The sequence below is a fragment of the Panthera uncia genome (genome assembly GCF_023721935.1).
Source record: "Panthera uncia isolate 11264 chromosome B3 unlocalized genomic scaffold, Puncia_PCG_1.0 HiC_scaffold_1, whole genome shotgun sequence".
In the NCBI taxonomy this organism is placed as follows: Eukaryota; Metazoa; Chordata; class Mammalia; order Carnivora; family Felidae; genus Panthera; species Panthera uncia.
The window spans coordinates 25,917,019-25,942,344 of record NW_026057582.1 but is presented as its reverse complement, the minus strand read 5'-3'; the positions used below and the strand labels follow the sequence as shown (position 1 = coordinate 25,942,344).

General features: G+C 42.2%; 1 protein-coding gene across 10 annotated transcripts in view; it reads left to right on the top strand.

Annotated features, from left to right (window-relative positions):
- Positions 1–25,326, top strand: part of TTLL5 (tubulin tyrosine ligase like 5) — a 287,219-nt gene that overhangs the window by 43,802 nt on the left and 218,091 nt on the right. For all 10 annotated transcript variants that reach the window (XM_049611362.1, XM_049611361.1, XM_049611359.1 and 7 more), the window contains 3 exons: positions 11,916–12,017; positions 13,816–13,907; positions 14,963–15,070. In XM_049611362.1, coding sequence (XP_049467319.1) covers positions 11,916–12,017; positions 13,816–13,907; positions 14,963–15,070 — 302 coding nt within the window. The remainder of the gene's footprint in view (positions 1–11,915; positions 12,018–13,815; positions 13,908–14,962; positions 15,071–25,326) is intronic.

Sequence of the window (25,326 nt, the reverse complement as noted above, 5' to 3'; positions counted from 1 at the left end):
AGTTCAAGTTGTAATAATCTGAAAAATTTCCCCCACAGCCACAGAATTTTACAAGTAATAATATTTTCATAGGCCCTTTACATTGTTTAAAATAAATACATAACTTTGCTGTGCTTGTGTTCCTTTCCCCCACAAAACTAGCATTTGTACCGTATAATATATATTTACTAGCTCGCTTACCGTGAAGTTCCTTTTATGTGAGGGGCCTTATAGGGCACAGCAGTTCGGCGGGGGGGGGGGGGGGGGGGTGCTTTGTACCCACAGTCAGCCATGACAAGCTAAAAAGCATGGCCTGTGTGTGTTTGTGTATTTTAGAAAATGCACTTGGAAGATGGGAAATCTCATGGTGTAAAAGAAGGCTACCTATTTAAGTTTAGTTACTTTGACACATGCTATTGTACTCTGGAAACTGTTATTTTAGAATACTTTTTTAATTACATCATGTACCTAAATTCTTCGATGCATCCTGTGACTAGAATTGGAGGGTGAGCTCGGTTAACCAGCTTGTAGCTGGCTGAGCCGTGCCTTCCTTTCACCTCTAGGTGGCAGCGACAGCATTCGTAAACATTGTCCTCTTCTAAGTTAAGGTGTCTGAGTTGGAGCCTGAGGAACACTGGAGGCTACTGAAGCTCCATGGTTCTGGACTCCTGTTCCTCGAATATCGAATATCGAGGAGGGGGACACTAACATTTCTCAGTTTTTAGGTAAAGGGCTGAACCAGCATCTGAGTGCCAACTGACTCCTAGCTCTGATCAGATTTTCACAGGCAGGAAGTTTTCTGTGGTGTTTAGAGGCACGTGTGTTCTCCTACTTTGAAGCACAGGTTTCAAAGCTGAGTCCCCATCCTCTCTAGATTAAAAAGAAGGGAAGATATACCCTTCCTTCTGCTCAGGTGAACAAGGTGCTGAGGGTTTTCCATTTTGTAAGTTAAGATGATCTGAGCTGTCCTTTTGTAGCGTGAGCGTCTCCACTCCCTTCCCTCCCTCTGTCGGCACCTCATCTTGCCTCTTGTGCCCTTCTCAGGGGCTCATTGTGTTCTGCCACAATTTGAACTTCTTGAGTAGGGAAAAGACCTCAAGGTATACCCACTGTTTCTCAAGGATATCGTACCAGCATGTTTGGCATATTGCTCCCAAGACATTGCATTCACAGTATTTTTTTATATTTATTTTTATTTTTGAGGAGAGAGAGAGAGAGAGAGAGACATGGAACACAAGTGGGGGGAGGGGCAGACAGAGAGGGAGACAAAGAATCCAAAGCAGGCTCCAGGCTCTGAGATGTCAGCACAGAGCCCGATGCGGGGCTCGAACCCATGGAACGCGAGATCATGACCTGAGCCAAAGTCAGATGCTCAACCAACGGAGCCACTCAGGGGCCCCGCATTCACCGTATTAATAGCCCTTTCTATTGGTAAAATTTGGCATAGCTTTAAGGCCTCAGTGGCTCAGATATGAAATGAGAGCAATACCAATGTTTATGATAGAATTTACTACCGATATGCCAGTGCTTTGGCTACTGGGTGTGTGTTGGAAGTAGGAATCCACTGAATCGAATAACTGTCTTCTCTTGCCTCCAGCAGGAACTGAATGTATGTATGTGTGGGTGTGTGTGTACTGTCTTTTAGTGGATGCTTTTTTTTTTCCCCCAGAATAATTTAGAAGACAGCTTTTTAAAAACTTAGTCCGAACTGAAGCAAATAATAGGACTTTTCAGGACTTTGTCACAGTTAAGCTAAAAGCATTGGTGAATATAAAAGCTTGACACAAGGACGGTGCAGTATGTCAGGCTCTTAGCAAGTCTTGCCAGGCATGTTGCTCTGCACCATAACTTCCAGGTGCCCAAGTTCCTGTATCTTTTTAAAAAAAGTTTTTTAAGTGTTTATTATTTTGAGAGACAGAGAGAGAGAGAGGGACAGTGTGAGCAGGGGAGGGGCAGAGAGAGGGAGACACAGAATCCGAAGCAGGCTCCAGGCTCTGAGCTGTCAGCACAGAGCCCAACGCGGGGCTCGAACTCCCCGACCGGAGATCATGACCTGAGCCGAAGTTGGACGCTTAACCGTGAGCCACCCGGGCGCCCCTCAGGTTCCTGTGTCTTAACTCACTGTGTATCTTGGCTTTCATCTACTTTTTAATCCTCAGAATCCGCTCAACTGTGTCACCACATCCAGCAATAGTCTGTAGCTTCTCTGGATCTGCAGCCTCTAGTAATTTTGAGTCACGTGTGTTTTATGTAGATGTTACTGAAGACAAGCAGTTTGGGATGAGATCACTAGGCCATTTTACTTCGAGGCTCAACAAGGAAAACCGTAATTTTTCCTAAAGAGACAGTCCTGGCAGCAGATATAATTGGCTTCCTCGTTAGAAAAGAAGGGTCTTATCCCGTAACACTTGTTTTGGGCCTCGAATTAATGCTTAGGCGACATAAAGATTAAATTCATTTCACAAGACTGTTTTGTGAAGTAAATATTTTGTGTTAATTCTTGACCTTTTTAAACTTAAGAAAAAAGACCAGAAATAGTTTCTTTTTAGAGTCATAATTTCCAGGTGTCCTTGTTGTTTTATTAACACAGGAAAACTGTCATTATTTTCTTACACCTGGGCAAAATATTGAGATGTTTAGAAAAAAATTGTAGTTGGGCCCAGCATTTTGCCCCAAAAGGTCCACCCTACTTTTGAGTTTGACGAGTATGTTCTTGCTTTGCACCAGCAGGGGACACTCAGTTTCCAGAGAGGGGCTCCATTCTCTATCAAAATGGTGTAGATTCTCTTTCTTGTCAGAGGTGGAATCCAAAAAGACTTTGTCCTGGATTTTACAGTTTTCCGTGGATCCAGTATGTGGTCTAAACGATCTGACAAGGCCCTTTTTGAGCCGGAGCTAATAGCCAAATTTTCACTGAAACAGGAAAAATAAAAAGTTAAAAGAAGTTAGAACAGAATGGACTTGAAAAGCAAATACGCTGTCAGAGACCCAAAGATAGGTAGCACTCGCCACGTGGGGAAGTGAAGGTGCCCAGCCAGGGACCGGAGACTCCCATCTTCACTGGAGGTGGGGGGAGAGGTCCCTGAGCAGGCCCCACTCAGGATCTGCCTTTTCTCTGCCTCGGCCGTGTTATTCAGTGGAAATTCAGAAAAGACCCCAAAAGCATTAGTAATGCCTTTGCCTTCCTCCCCACCCCCAGTTCCTTCTTCAGTAGCCTTCCTTGCTAATTAACACTGGCTCCGCAGGGATATTTACCTTTTCTCTGCTGGATTCCTGCGGTTTTGAAAGAATTCAGGTACTTGCTGGTTGCCAAGGAATTCAGATTACCTCACAGGCTGCACACTGTCCAGAATCTCTGCCACAGCAGCGAGGGGGGTTGGGGGGGGGGTGTAGAGACAGCAACAAGGGGAAGAAAACCCTCTCCAGTGCTCATTGTCACCCTCCCTGGCAGGCCCTTGCTGTTTGTGAAGTTTGAGTCATTTCTGGCTCTGAAGACAGGGGATCAGGCTGGTAATCCCCTCCCAGACGGCTCTGTGGGGCGCTGCCCAGTCACTGCCCCACTTTGGCAGTCTCTCTCTCGGCTGCAGCTGGTTGACAGCAGATCAGAGAGCTCTCGGGCCTCTTGTTCTCTTCCATAAGATTTTTCTGGGTCAGGCCAGGATGAAACCCAGTGGCTCCTGGCAAGGCTGCCTGAGGTGCTGTCTCTTCGTCCTCCAGGCCTCTCTGGCTCGGAATGGCTACACCTGCTGAAAGATAACTCCTGTGCCACAGCCAGGATCTCCTCAGGGCCGGCCTCCTCTTTCCTTTGTGCATTTGGACTGAATGTGTGTTAGATTATGTGACTATCAGAGGGGAGGGACCAAGTGTCCTACATCCAGATTAGCCATGACTCTGGCTATGGTGCGGTATCTTTGAAGAACAAAACAGTTTTTGAATGGAGGAGGAGAGTTTAGAGGATTCCACGAATTCTGTGCTTTCCTTCCTGCTTTGCTTCCATACTGGTGAAGTTCCTGGGACAAGCAGCTCAGGTGCAGCTTCAGTTCATGTTATCCAGTACCTTCTATGTGTCTAACACGGGAACCCTGCCTTTACACAGACACTCGAGTTTTAGACAGGTTGTTACCATTGTCTCCATTCTCACTGAGAAGCATTAGAAGTGTGGTTAAAAAAAAAAAGCATATGCTTCTCTCTTCATCGGTAGGCTATGAAATAGTACCCAGAATTTCAGATTTGGCGAAGAAGTAGAGGCTCCCCATCCCCCCCTTTTTTTTTTCTGTCATTAGAGCTTTTTATAAATCTTGATTTCATTAAGAGGGAAGTTCAAGACTCAGTGCATCATGTAGATTTTAGTATGTGTTAGGAGCAGTATTTGCAAACTTGGTCCTGGGGTGGCTAGTAGGGAATTAACCTCTTTAAGATTGTGGCTAATAAAGAATTTGTGTTGAAGCTTTCTGACCTAAACAGGTTGAAATTTGATATGTGAAGGTCTAAATCAGGAGGTCACAAACCTAAAGGCTCACAAGGACATTCACTGAAAAAGTTGCCCTGGTGGAAGCTGGAGATCACATGTGCCACTTAAGGGCATTTACTATTCAGTGCCTGCAACGCGTTGATATGTGGTGGTGCTGTGGTCTGAATGTTTGTATCCCCCCCCCCCATTCATATGTTGAAATCCCCCCCCCTCCCCGCCCAAGGTGATGGTATTAGGAGGTTAGGTCCTTGGGAGGTGATTATGTCATGAAGGTGAAGCCCTCATGAATGTGATTAGTGCCCTTTTATAAAAGAGGGCACAGAGAGTTTCCTGGCTCCTTTCACCATGTGAACACACAGCCGGAAGCTGCAGTCTGTCTGCCTGTATCTTGATCTTGGACTTCCCAGCCTCCAGAACTGTCAGAAATCTATTTCTGTTGCTTATAAGCTACCCAGTTTATGGCATTTTGTTACAGCGGCCCAAACAGACTCAGACAAGGTGGTATTCCAGATCTTTTGGTTTTTTAAGGTTGGCTGAAAATCTAGGTTTTTACTGAGAAACTTACTTCTGTTTTAATTTTAAAACCATTTCAGACTTCTAGAAAAGCTATAAAAATAGCGCAGAGTTACCTTTTACCTTTCATGGAGAGACCCCATTCAGGTTTGGCCAGTTATCCTAATAATGTTCTCTATAACAAAAGGATCTGATCCAAGATCACATGTTATATTTAGTTGTCATGTCTCTTTAGTTTTCTTTAGTGTGGAACAGTTCCCATAGTCTTCCCATGACTTTTATAACCTTTGCATTTGTGAAGATCACAGGCCAGTCATTTTTTAGAATGTCCCTCAGTTGAATTTACCTGATATTTTTTTCATGCTTAGACCCAGGTTCATTATTTTTGGCCAGAATAGCACAGAAGTGATGCTGTGTTGTCACTGCATTATATCTGGTGGCCCATGATAACTATTTAGTGGTTTTTTTTTTTTAAGTAAAAAAAGTTTTTTTAATGTTTGTTTATTTTTGAGAGAGAGAGAGATAGAGAGATGGAGAGAGACAGAGTATAAGCCAGGGGAGGGGCAGAGAAAGAGGGAGAGACAGAATCTGAAGCAGGCTCCAGGCTCTGAGCTGTCAGCACAGAGCCTGATGTGGGGCTCAAACTCGTGGACCGTGAGATCATGGTCTGAGCCGAAGTCCGACATTTCACCAACTGAGCCACCCAGGCACCCCTATTTAGTGGTGTTTGACCACTTGATTAAGGGGGTATCTGCCAGATTTCTCCACTATAAAGTTACTTTGTTTTTCCCTGTGTAATTAATAAGTATCTTAAGGGGAGCTACTTTGAGACCATGTAGACTCTCATTCCACATCTAGTTTTTACCCAGTTTTATTTTATTTTTATTTTATTATTTTATTTTATTTTTTATTATTTATTTATTTGTTTTTTATTATTTATTATTTATTATATTTTATTTTTAATTTTTTAATTTTTTAATTTTTTTTTTTATTTTCCTTTAAGTTCGTTAGCATATAGTGCAACAATCCTTAATGCCCCTTACCCAGTTAGCCCATCCCCCCTCCCACAACCCCTCCAGTAACCCTGTTTGTTCTCCATATTTATGAGTCTCTTCTGTGTTGTCCCCTTCCCTGTTTTTATATTATTTTTGTTTCCCTTCCCTTATGTTCATCTGTTTTGTCTCTTAAAGTCCTTACGTGAGTGAAGTCATATGATTTTTATCTTTCTCTGACTAATTTCACTTAGCATAATAATATTGCTGTAAACATTAGGGTGCATGTGTCCCTTCAGAACAGCATTCCTGTATCCCTTGAATAAATACCTAGTAGTGCCATTGGTGGTCGTAGGGTGGTTCTATTTTTAATTTTTTGAGGAACCTCCATACTGTTTTCCAGAGCGGCTGCACCAGTTTGTATTCCCACCAGCAGTGCGAAAGAGATCCTCTTTCTCCACATCCTCGCCAACATCTGTTGTTGCCTGAGTTGTTAATGTTAGCCATTCTGACAGGTGTGAGGTGGTATCTCATTGTGGTTTTGATTTGTATTTCCCTGATGATGAGTGATGTTGAGCATTTTTTCATGTGTCAGTTGGCCATCTGGATGTCTTCTTTGCAGAAATGCCTATTCATGTCTTTTGCCCATTTCTCCACTGGATTATTTGTTTTTTGGGTGTTGAGTTTGATAAGTTCTTTATAGATTTCGGATACTAACCTTTTATCTGATATGTCGTTTGCAAATGTCTTCTCCCATTCCATCGGTTGCCTTTTAGTTTTGCTGATTGTTTCCTCTGCTGTGCAGAAGCTTTTTATTTTGATGAGGTCCCAGTAGTTCATTTTTGCTTTTGTTTCCCTTGCCTCCAGAGACGTGTTGAGTAAGAAGTTGCTGTGGCCAAGGTCAAAGAGGTTTTTGCCTGCTTTCTCCTTGAGGATTTCGATGGCTTCCTGTTTTACGTTTAGGTCTTTCATCCATTTTCAGTTTATTTTTGTGTATGGTGTCAGAAAGTGGTCCAGGTTCATTCTTCTGCATGTTGTTGTCCAGTTTTCCCAGCACCACTTGCTGAAGAGACTGTCTTTATTCCATTGGATATTCTTTCCTGCTTTGTCAAAAATTAGTTAGCCATACGTTTGTGGGTCCATTTCTGGATTCTATATTCTGTTCCATTGATCTGAGTGTCTATTTTTTACCCAGTGATTTTAATATCCATTGATGTTTCTTGCCTGAATTATTACTGTGACAGTTGTTAAATGATGATTTTCTAATTCCATCATTCTTTTTTCTTTTATTATTTGGCATTTTGCTCCAAGGCAGAGCTGTCTCTTCTTCCCATTTATTTATTCATTTATTTATTTATACCAGTAAGGATTCCTATTTTACTTAATGGGTTATGATGCTTTGCTGTCAGGATTTATTTTAATGTCATAGTGTCTCAGATTTGGCCAACAGGAGCCCCTGTAAGCTGGCTTTTGTGTCCTGTCATTTCTTTGGGCACCAGATGTTTCAGGCTCATCTTGTTCTTTCTCTGTCCCAGCTCTGGAATCAACCATTTTCTCCAAGGGGCATTGATTGCTTTTAATGGAGAAGAGTATTTAGGAATCAAGATGTGAGAGCTAGATAAGCTCATTGCTCTGGGGTGTCTCTGCTCCAGGTCCTTGAAATGGGCAGACCTCAGAAATCTACGTTTGTTATGTGTTCATGTACACATATACACACTGAAATCCATATTTACTTTCGTAAAATGTTTCCATACATTGAAAAGCAAGAATTTATACTAATACCTCCCAATTCTTCAAAACTACAGGGTTCATTCTAGTTTTTCCCTTTCCTTGTTTTTAGTCTCTCTTCTTCAACAGTGAGAAATCTGACTCCCATTATCTCTAACATATTTATATACTCAGTTCCCTTTTGTGTAGCCAATCTCTCAACCACCTTGGCCACTGCCCCCCGTCAGATGCCCTCCTTGTGTGGATTTTTACCCCTGTGAGGCCGCCACGCTACACGGATAACCTCCTTGTACTGCCTGTGGGCTGCCTTCCTATCCTGTCCATCTTCCTTATGTAAGCACTGGCTGCAGGAAGGAAGGTCTGATTTTTAAATGTTGGCCAAGTCATTCAAGTTTTTTTTTAAGTTTGTGGGTTAATCAGAACTTGATTAGTAGGCCAGTGGGACCTTTGGTCTAGACGATACGAAGGAAATGTTGGAAGATGGTGACCAGAGATGGAAGTGGTCTGTTTAATAGGGACTTTGGTGAGAAGCGTGGTATCTTCCTGGCTTAGCAGGAAAGATGAGCACACACACCTACGTGGTCTTCCACGTTCTCCGTCAGGCTAAGGAAATAGTGTAGTTTTTGGCTCTTTTGATAACTTTCCATTGAGCTTAAGTTTTTTTGTTTTTCTCTAATTCTTGCTTCTTACGCTCTTTAGCGACCCGCTCTGTGACACTAATAATCTTGTCCTTGCTGGAGTTGAGAATATAAATTCCTCAGTGAGAAGGATGATTAGGAGGAAGAAAACTTACTTTTTAGAGATGCAGTTCTATTGAAAAAAAAAAAAAGGGCGTAAAAATGACAGATGTGTGGAATACCAGGTTGCTCAACCGCCAGGCTTTTGCCAGGCTTTTCTTGTTGACCAGGTTAGATCAGATACTCTTATTGAGAAGAGATGAAAACCCTCTTTCTCTGAAGCAGAACCCTTTCCCTCCCTCTCAATCATTATTCTTCTAGGGGAGAGGATGGCAGGAGGTATGTCACTGTGAGGTAATGTCTGGATGAGGCAGGCAGCCTCTGTGGGGCCGCGTGGGTCCTCTGTGCATTTCAGAAGGATTCAGAGAATGATGGTCTCCTGCTTGATTGGAGAATGTCTACAGAAGCAAGATTGGAAGGCACAGGCAAGGTTCACTCATCATGGAGTGGCATGGTTAGAAGTTAGGTGATAACTAGTGGAAGTTTCTGAGAAAAATCACAGGTCCTTCTCACACACAGATATAATGGTCATCAAGCCCTTGTCCTTTAGCCGTACATGCCTGGTCAACATTTTCCCTTTGTCCACATCCTTCTTCCTGTCCTCATGTTTGTTTATTTTAATTTTGGGTTTTTGGCGGGGGTTGTTTTTCACTTCTCTTTCTCTGGCTTTTGTATATTTCTAGTACAGGGAATTAGGAAGAGATAGTGGGTGGGTGAGAAGAAATAGAGAAGAGGAAAATTTTTAAATGCTGCCCTTTAATGTGGTAAAAATTCATGTTGACTTCATAGTCTGAGTAAGCATATGTAAATAATTTGTAAATCATATGAAAATAAACTTGTGGCCGTCCAGGATTTTTTTTCACACACTTGGATATGCCTCTTGGGAAAACCACTTTAGTGAGGGGTGATATGGTTATAGTGGTATGTAAACAGGGGTTGATATTTACCATAACCATTCGACTCGAGTGTCCTTTTGTTGATGTTGAGCATCACTGGAAAGTTTTCTCTTTCCCTGGTTACTTCCTTCAGAGGCACGTATATTTTATACTTTGGTCTTCTTTTGACAGTAGTCCAGGATATCAAATTGCTGCTCTGTTTTCAGTGGGCTCCATGTTTAATCCCTCTGTCTTTTGCCTTCATTCCAAATTCAGGAATTAGTCTCCTACGCTGTGCTCACAGTTATGTTGTCCTGCAGACCTAGGTTTTGTGTGCTGTTAATGTTGCCATTATTGTTTTCCTAAAAGGAACTTTATAGGTCAGTTCTGTTATTTCTACAGCCGTGTATTTTAAATCGACCATTCTGCTGTCATTTTATTCTTTTTGCTTAATAGTTTCCAAAGAATGCTATGGTGCCAGCACCGTATAGGCACCCCATAGGTGTCTTGACCAGCAAATGCTCTGTCATCCACAGTGTCATGTACACAATTTCCCAGGCATGGGTAACTCTGTTTTCATTTTTCATCCTTCCTGTTTGTCTAAGGTTCTATCAGAGAAACAGCATCTTGTGGTTAAGAACATGTGTTGTGGAGTCAGTGTGATGGGCGGGGGGGGGGGGGGGGGGGGGGGGGTTGGAATTTATGTATTTATTAAAGTTGTTTTCTTTGAACTTAACATTACGTATGGAAATGCAACACATTATTACAATAGCCAGATTTGCAAACAGCAATATTGTGGGTGAGAAAATAATTCAATTTAGGGAGAAATGATTGTTTCAACATTTAACCAGATGTATAAGAGACAACAACATTGTGACTAAGAGCATGCGTTTTGAATTGGACAGCCTTGATTTTGTTACTGGCCATGCTGTTTCCTTTTTTTTTTTTTTTTTAAGTTTTAATTTAAATTCCGGTTAATTAACGTACAGTGTAATATTAGTTCCAGGTGGACAATATAGTGATTCAACACTTCCATAATCACCTGGTGCTCATCACAAGTGCACTCCTTAATCTCTCTCTCTCTCTCTCTCTCTCTCTCTCTCTCTTTTTTTCCCCTTACCTGTACAGAAGCCTTTTGTTTTGATGAAGTCCCACTAGTTTATTTTTGCTTTTGTTTCCCTTGCCTCAGGAGATGTATCTAGAAGTTGCTATGGCTGATGTCAAAGAAGTTAGTGCCTGTGTTCTCTTCTAGGATTTTGATGGTTTCGGGTTTCACATTTAGGTCTTTCATCCATTTTGAGTTTATTTTTTGTGTATGGTGTAAGAAGGTGGCCCTGTTTCATTCACCATGTTGCCGTCCAGTTTCCCCAAACACCGTTTGTTTAAGAGACTTATTTCCATTGGATATTCTTTCCTGCTTTGTCAAAGATGAGTTGACCGTGCTATTGTGGGTTCATTTCTGGGTTTTGTATTCTGATCCATCGACCTATGTGTCTGCTTTTGGGCCAGTATTATACTGTTTTTGATGATTACAGCTTTGTAATACAGCTTGAAGTCTGAAACTGTGATGCCTCCAGCTTTGCTTTTCTTTCTCAGGATTACTTTGGCTACTTGGGAGCTTTTGTGGCTCCATACAAATTTTAGAATTGTTTGTTCCAGCTTTGTGAAAACTGCTGGTGGTATTTTGATAGGGATGGCATTAAATGTGTAGGTTGCTTTGGGTAGTAGAGATATTTTAACACTATTTGTCTTCCAATCCATGAGCATGGGATGCTTTTCAATTCTTTCATCAGTGTTTTATCGTTTTCAGAATACAGGTCTTTCACCTCTCTGATTAGGTTTATTCCTAGGTATCTTATTGTTTTTGGTGTAATTGTAAATGGGATTGATTCCTTAATTTCTCTTTGCTGCTTCATCATTGGTACGTAGAATTCTTTGCGACAGATTTCTGTTTGTTGATTTTGTATCCTGAGACTTTACTGAATTCGTTGATCGGTTCTAGGAGTTTTGGGGTGGAGTCTTTTGGGTTTTCTATATATAGTATCATGTCATTTGCAAATAGCAGAAGTTTGACTTCTTCCTTGCTGATTTGGATGCCTTTTATTTCTTTGTGTTGTCTGATTGCTGAGGCTAGGACTTCCAGTACTAGGTTGAAGAAAAAGTGGTAAGAGCAGACATCTCTGTCTTATTCCTGACTATAGAGGAAAAGCTCTGTTTTTCCCCATTGAGGATGATTATTAGCTGTGGGTCTTTCGTATACCGCCTTTATTATGTTGAGGTATGTTCCCTCTAAACCTACTTTGTTGAGGGTTTGTATCAAGAATGGATGTAGTACATCCATTTGGAAAAGTGATTTTGGACAAGTTACTTAATCTTTCCAGGTTACATTTTAGTTTTTATGTCTACTCTAAAAATCAGATATAATATTACCCACTTCAGAGAATTGCTTTAAGGAACGAATTACATATTATATATGAAACACCATGGGAGTGGGCATTTATTAAGCACTCACTGTTAATGACGTCACCCTCCTTTTATTAGTATCACACTGATCCTGAGTTCAAGCCTGTATTTCCTTGAACCCCTGTTCCTGGCATGTAACTTGTGTCTTTTCTATCAGATTTGCAACCGTGCGATATGATCAAGGAGCCAAGAACATTCGGAACCAGTTCATGCACCTGACAAACTACAGTGTGAATAAGAAGAGTGGAGACTATGTGAGGTACTGGCTGCATGCGAGCCGGGCGCCAGGAAATCAGTTTCACGTGCAGGTGCCGGAAATGTGGAAAGTCAACTTGTTGCACTCCATTTATCTCCATGGAACTTACAGGAAGCTGTCGTTTAACGTAGTTTTGAGGCATATCTGCTATTGCTTCTCCGTTGCTTGCCCAGTTACGGCGTCCCCTTTCTCTACCAAAATAGGCCTTCCCACATTTCGTCTTCACTCTCTTTCCTCACTTGACTTAGGGGTGGGAATTTAATAGGCATATGGAACTTTTTAGAAGACAAGAAATGAGGTCATTTCAGCACTTGGCAAAATGTATCAAACGCTTAAAAAATATTGGTATCCTTTGACCCAGCATTTCCATTTCTAGGAACTTAACCTTAAGAAATAACACGAGATGTGCGCACAAGATCAGAGAGAAGAATGTTCATGACTGTACATTGTCAGGTGGAAAAAGCAGGTTACCAGACACTACTTGCAGTTTAAGTTCTTTTTTGAGTCTATAAGATAACTAAAGCTGTTTATTTTTGCTGAGGGAGAGAAAATGTAAACTAGGAGGATATATACCAAAATGGCAACAGCGCTTAACTATAGTGGATGAGATTATGGGTGGGTGACTTCTGTTTTCTTCTCTGCACTTTCATGTACATCCTAAAATTTTCTAAAATAAATGCTTGTATGATCAGAGGGAAGAAAAGTTAGGAATAAATTAAATGAAGAAAGAAATGAGGCCATCTCAGAGAACGATTCAGTGGAAGGGAGTACCAGCACAGCTGTGTGGAAACATCCCTTCTGCTCTGTTTTCTTTCATCCTGATAATTTTGCCAGAAAGTGGAAAAATAAAAAAGAAACCCAAACAGTCACTTTCTACTCAGACTAAAAATAGGTGTCTAGAAAGTCCAAGGAAAGAGAGAAAAAGACTCTGGAAGCGATGGCATAGTTGCCAAGGCTGTGTAGATTTCACGGAGTGTCCTGTGACCAGTGTTTGGAATTGACGATACCCTGTCGTTCACCCTGGAAGATGAGCAGACATGCACCCAACTGGTGGGTGGTGGGGTGGTGGTAGGGAATGAGGGGGCATCTGCAAAACTCAGTTTCCAGATCGCAAGACCTTTCCAGTAGTCATGACAGTGTACCCCGTTTGGCAGTCTGCTGCTCTGGTGGTGGGGCACTTCACTGATTTTATTGTCGCTCTCACGGATTCTCCCTTCAGCGATACCTCGGAGGGTATCCAGAAAAGCTGTGTGGAGAGCTACCACTAGAGAGGAGAGAGCCTGCTTCAGATGCTGAAGCAGTTCCATGCTAGGTTAGCTCATTAGAATGTTATACTACATTAGTTCAATAGCCAACCAAGACTCAGTTCTGGTCTCAAAATGGCATTAGAAGTTGTTTTGTGGGCTCATATGACTTTCACCTCAAAGACTAGGTTAGCATCCCCAAACGTGTCATTCTGTTCACGTATTGTGGCCACTCTTAAATTGTTTACATCCTTTCACACATTGCTTCCACTCGTGATACATAATAATTGTTTGCTTAAGGAAGAATTTGCTGCCTTTTCCCCTGCCCCCCCCCCCATAAGAGAAGCTATATGCATTTTCATTAAAAAATAAATCAGTGGTAGAAAGGGATATATGACAAAGGGACTAAGAATAGGTGCTGAGTGGAGGTCCGCAAAGGGAATGTTTTCCTAAAGATTAAAAGGACAAGTATTTGCAAAAAAAAAAAAAAAAAAAAATCTGGTTTCTACAGCCAGGCCTATTTGCACGTGTGACTTCGGTCCATTCCTTTGTTTTAGTTGTGATGATCCAGAAGTGGAGGATTATGGGAACAAATGGAGCATGAGTGCCATGCTTAGGTATCTGAAACAAGAAGGCAGAGATACAACTGGTGAGTACCAGGCCTTTTTCAAAACTTTGTGATCTCTCTCTTCTGTATAACCTCCCTGTGCCTCTCAGCATGCATCATTCTCTCTAATTCTGGTGGTGTCTCTGAGACTTCTGACAGGGTCGTCGTTCTTTTTGTTGTTTTGTTTTTAAATTTTTTTTGTTAATGTTCATTTATTTTTGACAGAGAGAGAGAGAGAGAGAGAGAGAGAGAGAGAGACAGAGCATGAGCGGGGAGGGGCAGAGAGAGAGGGAGACACAGAATCGGAAGCAGGCTCCAGGCTCTGAGAGCTGTCAGCACAGAGCCTGACTTGGGGCTCGAACTCACAGACCGCGAGATCATGACCTGAGCCGAAGTTGGACGCTCAACCGACTGAGCCATCCAGGCACCCCAGGGTCGTTGTTCTTGATGTTGATTTTTCCTGCCCTATAGAAGATGGAAAACAGGCTTTCTGTGACGCCCCCCCCCCCCCCAATCCCTTTTCTTGTTTCTAGTTTGGAAGGCATCACTTTGTCCTTTAACCTTTAGTGAATTTATCCTTCTTGAATGTTGAGCTGCAGACTGAAGTACTGTCTTCATATTGGCCCTGAGTTCAAATTTTTCAAAGTTAATCTGCCTCACTCATGTTGAATTGGGGAATGAGCAGTGTCAAGTCTGAGTACAGGGCTTGGAATCAAAATGGACACTACTGGCTGAGCCTTGAGCAGAATGGGAAACAGTGTGCAAGAAGGCTTAGCTCAGTCCACAAAGGGGAAGGGCGATGGAGAAGCCTGAGAAGGGGGAAGTAAGGCTTCTTTTCCATTCCATGTCTGTCTTTTGTCATAGGATGCCACTTCAGTACAACCCCTGCACCCACATTCTTGACCGTGTCACCTTATTCATAGATAATGCCTTCTCCTGGAGTACCTATTTGCAAGACCGCCACCCGGAGACTTTTTGGAATGAGCACATGTGCTTTTACAATCACACCGTGTTCCAGAACCCAGTTTTTCTACTCTGTACATTATAGTGTCTCTTCTTTCCTCTTCTTCTTCTTCTTCTTTTTTTCTTTTTTGTAGCATTGATGGCCCATGTGGAAGACCTGATTATTAAGACTATAATCTCCGCTGAACTAGCTATTGCTACAGCCTGTAAAACCTTTGTTCCTCACCGCAGCAGTTGTTTTGGTAAGGAGACTCACGAAGCTTAATATGTTGTGTGAAAAGGGGCTTGGGAAGTTGGGATGGGATCCTGGGGTAGAGAGGCTCTGTGATTCTACAGAAGTAAGAATGTGTGTGTTTGGCGGGTTTTTCTTTCTAAGCTCAGGTGGCATATGAGGGCCCTACTAAGAGGCCAGTGGTGAGCTTAGTTGGAGGTCCCCTGAGGACTCACAGGCTTTCTGTGCGGGAAGCAGGGATTGGAACTAAAGTGTGGGTCTCTCTGTCAGAGTGCAATCAGAAAAAGCCTGCAATGGACTGTACAGGAATCCAGCTCTAACAAATATATTCCAGAGCCCCTTGGCAGCCAGACTGGGAACCGTTCCAAGAAGCTCTGGCTGGTACCAGTGTGTGCTTTCTCCCAGTTTCCAATGACTCCTCCTTTTTGTTTTAGTCTTCTTTCTAGTGGGTTTCTGCCCCCCCTCCCTTTTTTTCCCCTCCTCCTCCTCCCTCCCTCCCCTCTTCTCCCACCCTTAACTCCCTGATTGCACAGAGAAGAGTAAGAAACAGTTCACAACTCCTGGATCAGGAAGCCTGTTGCCTACTGACCCACTGGCTATGACTGGCACCGAGGACACCTGCGCACTTTGCTTTCTGTGTGGATGTGAACTGTGTAGTGATTGCCAGTGTGTCTGTAAAGTCAACTAGGCTTTCAGCAGGTGTTAGGCTTTGTTAGTAAAACACACTAGGGTTGTTGCTGGGGGGATAATGAAAGTAATACAGTAGTAAGGTTATCAGAGTCATGGCTCGCTCGGGAGTCAGGGTAGCAGGAACGTGAAGAACACGGACTTTAGAGCCTGATGGATGGAATTAGTGTAAAAGCCATTTGCACCCCTTACTTGCTTTCTTATTTTCAGCAAGTTACGCCAGTCCTGTTTCCTCCATTATAAGATTGTACTGATGACGGTACCGATCTCCCAAGGATACCAGAAGATCAAATGAGATGATGTATGCCAAGCACTTGGCCCAATGTCTGATCCTCAATTTGCACTCAATAGAAATTATTTCTTTGCTGTTTTTATAACTAGAATGAGTAATTCTTGATCTCTTTCATGGATTATCATAACAGTCTGTACTTGAGAGGCAGTAAACAAAGGGAGGTGTTGAGACCAGGAACAGAAGACCGTAGACAAACTAAGACCTGAAATTATATAAGAAAAGGAGAGGTTGTGGTACATTTTCTAAGTATAGACGTGTTCATGTCCTCTAAAACCCTACATGGCTCTTTAGGGTTAACTAGTCAATAGAAACTTGATAGGACTTCCAGGCTTCTAAGTACCGGACCACAGCTGAATTTTCTAGAATTCAATTTCTCCTCTTACACCTTATAATCCAGCTCCAGCACCGAGCACTCCATGCCTTTGTGCCTCGGTATAAATTCTTCGGTCCTGTCTGCCTGGCACACTCCTGTTCATATTCTCAGACTAAGCTTGACATTGTCTCTTCTAGGAACCCTTGCTTAATAAAATGCCCTGTTGTGCCTCCTCTCTCATGCTGTTCTGTTGTGTTCTTTTCCTCTCATATTGTGACGTTTTGCTTACACATGTGCTTCCCTGATAGTCTCCGAGCTTAACTTCTCGATTGTCAGTAGTCTCTCTCTGTCCCCCCTTCCCCTCTCATCCTCTTGTGGCCAAACCACACCTTACACTGACTCCCTGGACCTGCCAGGTCCTTCCCTTCGCCTCTGCCCTTTGCACCTGCTTTATCCTGCATCTGAAATCTTTTCCTCATGTTCCTTTACTTAATAGATCACCGCCATCTTTTCAAGATGAAGTCAAGTATCATTTCTGTGGTGAAGTTTTTCCTAAGTGTTCCAGTCTGAGTTAGCCCCCTCTACCCACAGCTTCCCATGCATAATCTGCAGTGGTACCTGATTGTCATCTGGTACCCATTTATGTGTCTGTCTCCCCTCCTGGACTGGAAGCTCCTTGTAGACAGCAGCACCGTCTCCCTAGTTTCTGCTTCTCTTGTGCATAGTGGTTTTTTTGCTCTTAGGAGATGTTCAAGAAATGTTTATTGAACATTGGTACTTGCTTTAATTGCCTTTTGGTGGCCTCATAGTAAGCTTCTTAGTAGATCTGGTTTGGTAAGGGCCTAGAGCTCTTAGCATTAATTATAAACTGCTTGAAGAACGGGTGCATAGAACATATCTTCCAACTTCAAAAACCTCATTGGATTAAAAAACTAAGGTTTCTTTTCCACATGTACTTGGCTCTTATACGAAGCTTAATTTCTTCGTATAAAAATCTTTGTTCTTTTTGAAGAAATTCTCTTTGAGAATTTCCGGAACTTAATGGCAGTAGAGATTCCAATATGAAATAAGCAGTGACTTTCCCTGACTCAGTGAAATACCCCTAAGTCCATTTCATCATCTGTGGGTCTCCTTTCCTCCTCTTTGCTTTTATTCCGTTTTAATAAAGTGAGTGCATCTGGAGTTTTTTAAGTTGTTGACTGTCTTCTTGGTTTTTGTGGTTCTAATTCCACTTCCTGTCGGCCCTGGGATTTTGTGTGCTTCGTTAACCTCCCCCCCATCAGGTATGATTTTGTATGTGTGCGTATATTTGTGTGAGTCTCTCTGGCTCCCACTTACTCCTACTAACTTCCCTTGGGATTTGAGTTACAAGGAATAAAACTGTTTTGTTCGTTTTTTTTTCTTTCTTTCTTATTTGTTTTAGAGTAAACAGGAATTGAGAGCTTCCCAGAAGAATTTGGCTTACACAGAGCGTTGGTGCTTTTAGAGGAAGCCAGTAGTCCAGTGATGGGGTTCACTATATTCTTTTAGTTGTTTCGCCCTTACACATTATGAATGTTGGCCAGGAGCATTCCAGTACTATCTAAGTGTTTCTGTCTCATGATTTCTTTCCTGCTCCACCATCTGTGATGCCCAACTGTGCTTTTAGGTACTTCTAATATTCCCATTCATTTGTTTATTTATGCATTTAACTTATTTTCAGTCCCTGCTCTGTGCAAGGCATAGATTATAAGCAATTATTCCTCTCAAACCAGATTTTACATGGGATGATATATATACACACATGTATGTATACACACACACACACACACCTGCATTATATTATTGTCATTTCAATGTAGACTTAGTAACCTTCATAAACTACTTGAAAATTAGCCATGTAATGCCTTCTCATAGATTTGTACATCTGGAAAGGACCCCAGAGAACAATTAGTCCATATAAAGAAGTTGGGGCCTGAGAAACTAAGAGCCTTGCCCTTGGTTCCAGGGCTCACGAGTAGAAGAGCCCACGTGAAAGAGACCTGGCCTGGAGGGCAGGGGCCCACGAGATGGTTGGCAGACAGGTCACCTTGATCATTCCTTGTACTCTTGATTTACAGAGTTTTTGATGCCCCTCCCAATAAAATAGATTGCTGACAATCTAATTTTTACTGCCCTCAAGATTGTAAAAATACGGTACCATGTGAAATATATGCGTAAACAGCCACCCTTTAAACGTGCTTAGGAAATTGGCACTGTGACATAACTGGCAAGGAGAACGGCTTTTTTGACCAGTTGGAGAAAAACAGCCCAAAGCAACAGGATGTTAGCTGTCCTTTACAGATGCTGCTGCTGACGGCAGTTTTATCTATGTGTGTGAGGATGGCTGAAGTGACAGGCTAAGACCCCGGCCCTCTCCAGCCTGGGATCCTCTGGGCCAGCTGTCCGTGCCACTTGTAGAGCTGGCAAGGCTGGCTTTGTTTAGGGCAGAGACCGGTAGCATCTTTGCTCAGGACAGTCCATGCTCAGTACACCTCTTTGTTGAATGAGCGCTGGTTTGGCTTTTCATTGCTGTTGTTCTAGACCATTTTGCGGGGTAAGCCGACATTCTCAAAGGGTGGGTGTCCATAAATATTTGTTGAAGGGAGGAAAGTGGGCAGCATACATTCCTCAGTTACGTAAACTACTTGACCACCACCAACAACATCGTAGTGAAAGTCGGCAAACAGTTCACTTTGTGGTTTAGCCCATGCTCCTGTTCAGGTGGGAAGAGAAGTTACCGTAGAAAGTAACTCGGGAGAAAGTACCTACTGGTTGTTAAGCACTTTTCCTTGGTTATTCCCTTTAGCCCTGTTAACAGAGTTTTGTTGGTATTTATTACCCATGTTTTATAGCAAGGAAAAAAGATCTGGAAAGGTCAAATAATTTATGCTAGGTTGTGCAGTTAACAAATGGCCAAGCCAGGTTTGGGATCCAGGTCTCTTTGGCCCTTTCTCCACTCACATAAAGACAAGTTCTGATGAGCCCAGCCACTTTTGGCATGCCCCATATCCTGGATTCTCCTTCTGCTCTCCTATAACTAGATCTCAGGAAAAATGATATCATTCTTTCTAGCAGATCAGGCCTGAAAAAGGCACTCTTCGGCTCTAATCAGCAGTCCTGAATCCTAGATACTCCTTTCAAATCTACCTTTACATATGGTAGCCAGATACCATATTGATTTATTGGACTAGTTAACAAATTGGCTCTGGGCTTTTTCTTTTATTTAGTTCATTTTCCTGTGGGATCTTGATCTGTTTTTTTCCAAATTCTCCTTCTGGACCCCAGATAAAGACTTCCTCCTTAGGTTTGCAACTCAAATCCAAAGCCAAGGTAAAAAGAATTTCCTTTATACAATAGCATTTGACTGGCAGTGTGGACTGGCTAATGTCAGCACTTTCCACTGCCTCAGGATTACAGCTCCAGCTGGGACTTTATTTCTGGGGAGGGTTAGTGGATTGATTTCACAATTAGTGGTGTGCCATGTTTAGTCATCTGTTAGCCCTTGGATGCGTTATTATTTTCTCTATCAAATCTTTTTTCTTCCTCCCTTCCTAGACCACCTTTTATCAAGTTTTTTCTTAATATGTCTTAATATGTAAAAACCTTAATAGGAATGTCTCTTATTGTCCTTGTGGTTGGTAAGCTTTATTATGAATATTTCAAGTCTTGTGGCCAGGGTTATTTTGGGGGAGTAACTGCAAATTACTTGTCTTTTTGAAAAATTTCTACTCCTGAAGCCAAGACTACACTGTATGTTAACTAACTGAATTTAAATAAAAAAATAGGGGCGCCTGGGTGGCTCAGTGGGTGAAGCATCTGACTTCAGCTCAGGTCATGATCTCACGGTTTGTGGGTTTGAGCCCTGCGTCGGGCTCTGTGCTGACAGCTCAGAGCCTGGAGCCTGCTTCAGATTCTGTGTCTCCCTCTCTCTCTGCCCCTCTCCTGCTCATGCTCTGTCTTTTTCTGTCTCAAAAATAAATGAAAACATTTTTAAAAATTAAAAAAAATAAAAAATAAAAAATTTAATTGTCAAATGCTTTTCACTTACTTCTTTTTTCCTCTTTCTTCTTATCTTTTCTTTATCTTTCTTTTAGTATTTCTTGATTGCTTCCTAGGTGCCTTTTATGGTGCAGGCTGCTTGTAGTATAACGATGGGTAAGACATGGCCCTGCCCTCAGGTGGTGGGGAGGAACAGGCAGGAGATCACAAAAGCGGTATGGGTAGTAGAGTGACTCAGGTGCTCTAGGAACACACAAGAGCTATCCGCAATGCCTAGGGGAAGCCAGGGAAAGCCACGTCTACCAGAAGGAATACAACATGCACAGCGTCGTGTCAAGGCAGAATATGGCAGTTTGTGAAATAGAAGCTTAGTGTGACTGGATGCAGCCTGCATAGGCTGGGGTGGCAGGAGTTGAGGTCACGGAAGCAGGTTGGAGCCCCGTTCTAGAGGACTGACGTGTAAATTCCTCCTGGAGACAGCAGGCAGCGACTGGAGTGTTTTGAGCGGGAGGGCAATAAGATCGTTATTACTCTCTTTAACTTTTATCATGATTTGACCCAAAGCTTTGGATGACAGAGTAACAACAAAGGGAATACTGTATACCATGACTAGAAGTGACGAATTTAAAACCCTTCAAGTACCACCTGACGTCAAGTATCTGTTGTTGGGCCAGTTCACAGCCTATCTCTATCTGACTATTAGATTTATGTCTTAGAAATTCCGACGGGCATGTGGAGAATGGACTGCAGTGGGGAGAGACTAGTCCTAGGGAAACGAATGGGAAGTAAGAAGTCTGTGGTGATAATGTACACTTAACCACGTGATTCAGCAGTCCCACTTGTAGGTGTTTCCCCAAGACAAATAATGTTACGTGTTCACACAGATACCTGGATATGAAGGTTTATAGCACCTTTGTTCATAGCCACCAAAAATTGGAAGCGGCCCAAATGTCTGTGAACTGTTGAATGGATAAACAAGTTGTGGTATATCCATAACATAGAATCCTACACAGCAGTAAAAGGAATGAACTACACTGTTGATACATAAAAACATAGATAAATCTCAAAAGCACACTTGTAAGTGAAAGAAGCCGCTCTCAAAGGTTCATCTGAATGATTTCCTTTATTTGACTTTCTGGAAAAGGCAGAGATCAGATCAGTGGTCGCTGGGGGGATGGGGAGTGAGAATTGACTGGAAAGGGGGGCACTGGCGTGTCTGTGGTAGAATTGTTCCATATCTTAGTTGTGGTGGTGGTTACATGACTACCTACGTTTGTCAAAACTCATCGAACTATAATTTAAAAGGGTGAATTTTGTTGTATGTAAGTGATACAATAATTTTATTTTCACAAACTTGTTTTAAAACAAGAAACAGTCATAGGTGGATGAACTTCAAAAATGCTGATTGAAAGAAGCCAGACTCAAAAAAGTATATACTGTATGCTCCCATTTATATGCCATTCTAGAACGGACAATGAATCTATGGTGAAAGAAATAAGAATAGTGATTATCCAGGGGTACGATGAGGGGAAGCAGGGTATTTACCAGGAAGGGGCATGAGGGATCTTTCTCGGATGATGGAAATGTTCTCTGTGGGTTGACATGAGTGTGGATTACGTGGATGTATCCAGTTATCAAGCCTCATCAAGTTGTACACTTAAGATCTGTCTCTTTCATTATATGTAAATTACATCTCAAAAGAGAATGTAGAAGCCTGGATTAAAGAGAAATAGAGAAGAGGTCTGGTAATGTGTAGGTTTTGGGAGGTGGTGAAGAGAGTGTTTCTAGCTTTGGAGACTGGTGGATCAGGCCACCATTTTCCAAGGTGAAGAATAATGGGAAGCCAAACAGGTTTGGGGAAATACAACGAGTTATATTTTGTTGAGTGTTGAATACTCCTGGGATATCCTAGTGAAGTTGTGTAGAAGGCAGTTGTGGAGTTATGGATTTGGTGTTCAGGAGACACTTGACTAAAGATATAGATTTGAATGTCATCATCATAATGTTAATTGCAGCCATGAGAATACATGAGATCGAAGAGAAGTAGAATTGAGAAGGAAAGAGCCCTGAGGATGCCACCCTGAGCAAACCTGCCAGTGAATAGCTGGGCAGAAGAGAAGGAGTGAAAAGAGGAGGAGAATCAGAAGAGAGCAGTGTCCCGGAACCAAGGGAGAAGAAAGTTCCAATAAGTAAGGGGTGGTCAACAGTTTCAGATGTTTGGGCTTAGCAGTAAGGTGGTCTTTGTTGATCACAGTGAGAACAGTTACTGTTTTAGACAGCGGGAGCAAAAGCAAATTCTTATGGCTTGGAGAACGAACAGGCATTAAGAAGGTTAAGGCAGCTAAGTGTAGATTGCTTCTTCAGGAAGCTGCATTCAAGAAGTGGGGAGATAAGGACCCGAATGTGAAGTGGTGATGGAGTCAAGCTGCTTCTTACTAGTCACGCATATAATTCTCAAGTTTGTTTGGATTTGGCTGGGGGCTGAAGGAAATACGTCTCATGAAAGGAAATTTTCCTAAGGAAACATTGTTGATCGAGGTGGTAGCACCAGTCCTTTGAAAATACTTGCTTTTCTGTTATGATGGGGACCACACAGAAGAACAAAGAACGTAGTTCTCAGAGTGGGCAAAGCCTAGCTTGCCCACACCCTTTAGTGACAGGAACACTTGGTGTATCTCATCCTGGACACTGAGTTTTTGAAATTCTAGACCCTGCCGCTAAAACACACAGTATTAAAAGGGGAAGTTTAATATTCTCAGGACAGCATACTTCTTACCTTTTAAAATCTTTCATGTCCATAGAAAAGACCGATCATAAGTTAAAAGGGTCATTATGAGGACTTTTGTAGCCTGCCAAAGACCGAAATTATTTTTCTTAAGCTGAGTTGATTATTGGAAGAGGTCAACCTGATACAAATGCCCTCTTTTCACTCCATTTACCACCCTTACCCAACCCTCCCACTTCCAGCTCCTCAGGTGAGCTGGGCTTTGCACTGTGTCGTAATGCCACCACATACTCACCCACTTTGAAATGGGAGTAGATCCAAGCCTCGTGCGTGTACAGGTGCCGTTAGATCCAAAACTGATTTTGCGATTGTTTAGCCCTGATGGGTTTCATTCACCTGGGTAAAAATTTAGCATGCCCAGTAAATGGGTGTTGTCTCTCTTTGGGTTATTTCATTTTATTTTTTCTTACTTTCCGGAATGTTGGTTCTCAGCCTTTCTGCTGGGATTCTTGGAATTTGCCTCTTAATTCAGGAAATAGTTAAGTAAATGTGCTGGCTGTTTAATGCAAGGTGTCTAAATAACGGGTCTCATTGATTCTCATTCGGATTTCAGTTTTCCTTCATTTGTGGTTCATTCTGCAAATCTGTGGTTCATTCTGCAGAGCTGGTCAACATGTGCTTCAGGCATTCTTACCCTGTTCCTCGTGCCATTATTATTAATAATATTAGCATTTTATGAAATAGTTGAATCCTGTGCTACTGCTTGTGTAATGTTAACATGGACTTGGGGATTTTGCAATTAAGTCTTCCTTTTTCAGTGCCTTACTTAGTGCTGTATCACAAAAGACTCTTTTTTTCAGATTGAAAGGGGAATATTCTGTGGGATGATTGAAGATTAGGTAAAATATTCAGAAGAATGGCAACTTTTCCCGAGAGAAAAATTCAAATATGATGTCTACCTGAATCTGTACTGCATAAATAGGGATTCTGGATATAGGTGTATAGAGCACACAGGTATTGAGAGATGGTGATTAATAGAGAAGATCCGAGGGGTGAAACAATGCGAAAGAAATATCAGAGAGAGAGGGGCACCTGGGTGGCGCAGTCGGTTAAGCGTCCGACTTCAGCCAGGTCACGATCTCGCGGTCCGTGAGTTCGAGCCCCGCGTCGGGCTCTGGGCTGATGGCTCAGAGCCTGGAGCCTGTTTCCGATTCTGTGTCTCCCTCTCTCTCTGCCCCTCCCCCGTTCATGCTCTGTCTCTCTCTGTCCCAAAAATAAATAAAAAAAAAAAACATTGAAAAAAAAAAAATTTTAAAAAAAGAAATATCAGAGAGAGAAATGACTTCTCCAAGTTCCTCAGTGAATAAATGGTAGAGTCCTGAGAAGGATCCAGGTCTCCAGATTCCCCTTCTAGGATTCTTGGTCCCATAGCAGATTTTCTGTGTTCAAAAGACCATCTGTGGCACCGTCTTTTTTTAGAAATTTACATTTATTTTTCTATGTTATTGAGAGTATTGAGAAATGGGAGAATCCTTTTTGAAGTAAAGACGTTTGTTTCAAAATGAGTTTCTGGAAGCTACCTGGACGTGTTCTGTAGATGTGAGCTCCAGATGTGAGCCCGTGACCTCTGACTGAACTGTAAGGAAGCTCATCTTTTCTCTTGGAAGGAAGATGTAGATTATTTGAGGGACACGGAGTAGGAAGTTCGAGAATGAGTGGATCTTCTGAAAGTCAGATATATTTCATATATGTATACCAAAGAGGACTGTGGAGAGGGTCTCGTTAATAATAATAATAATAATAATAATAATAGTAATAATAATAGTAAAGGCTGCTAGCTGAGTTTCCATAGTTAGTGTCATATTATCCCTGCATCCTGGGAGAAAAGGTTCTTGCTTTGCTCTTTGCAACAGATGAGGAGTTAGGGAAAGAATCAGTAAAGAACCAGAAACCATGGAAATTTGGTCTCTGGCTCCCTCCCTTTTTTAATAATATTAGTGGTGCAGGGTGGCTCGTCACAGTCTTCTGTCTTTCTGTGTTGAGCCAGTGTATTTTCTGTCTTCAAAGTGAAATTGAAACCATAGGAGAGGGGAAGAATAAATGTATTTTACACTCAGATTTCTTCTTAATCTAGGCTGCCAAAGCAAGATCTTGGTGTAGGAAAATGCATTGGAAGGGCCCTAGAGAGAGTCCTTCAGTAGATTTTTCTGTTTTCAGAATATGACGGGA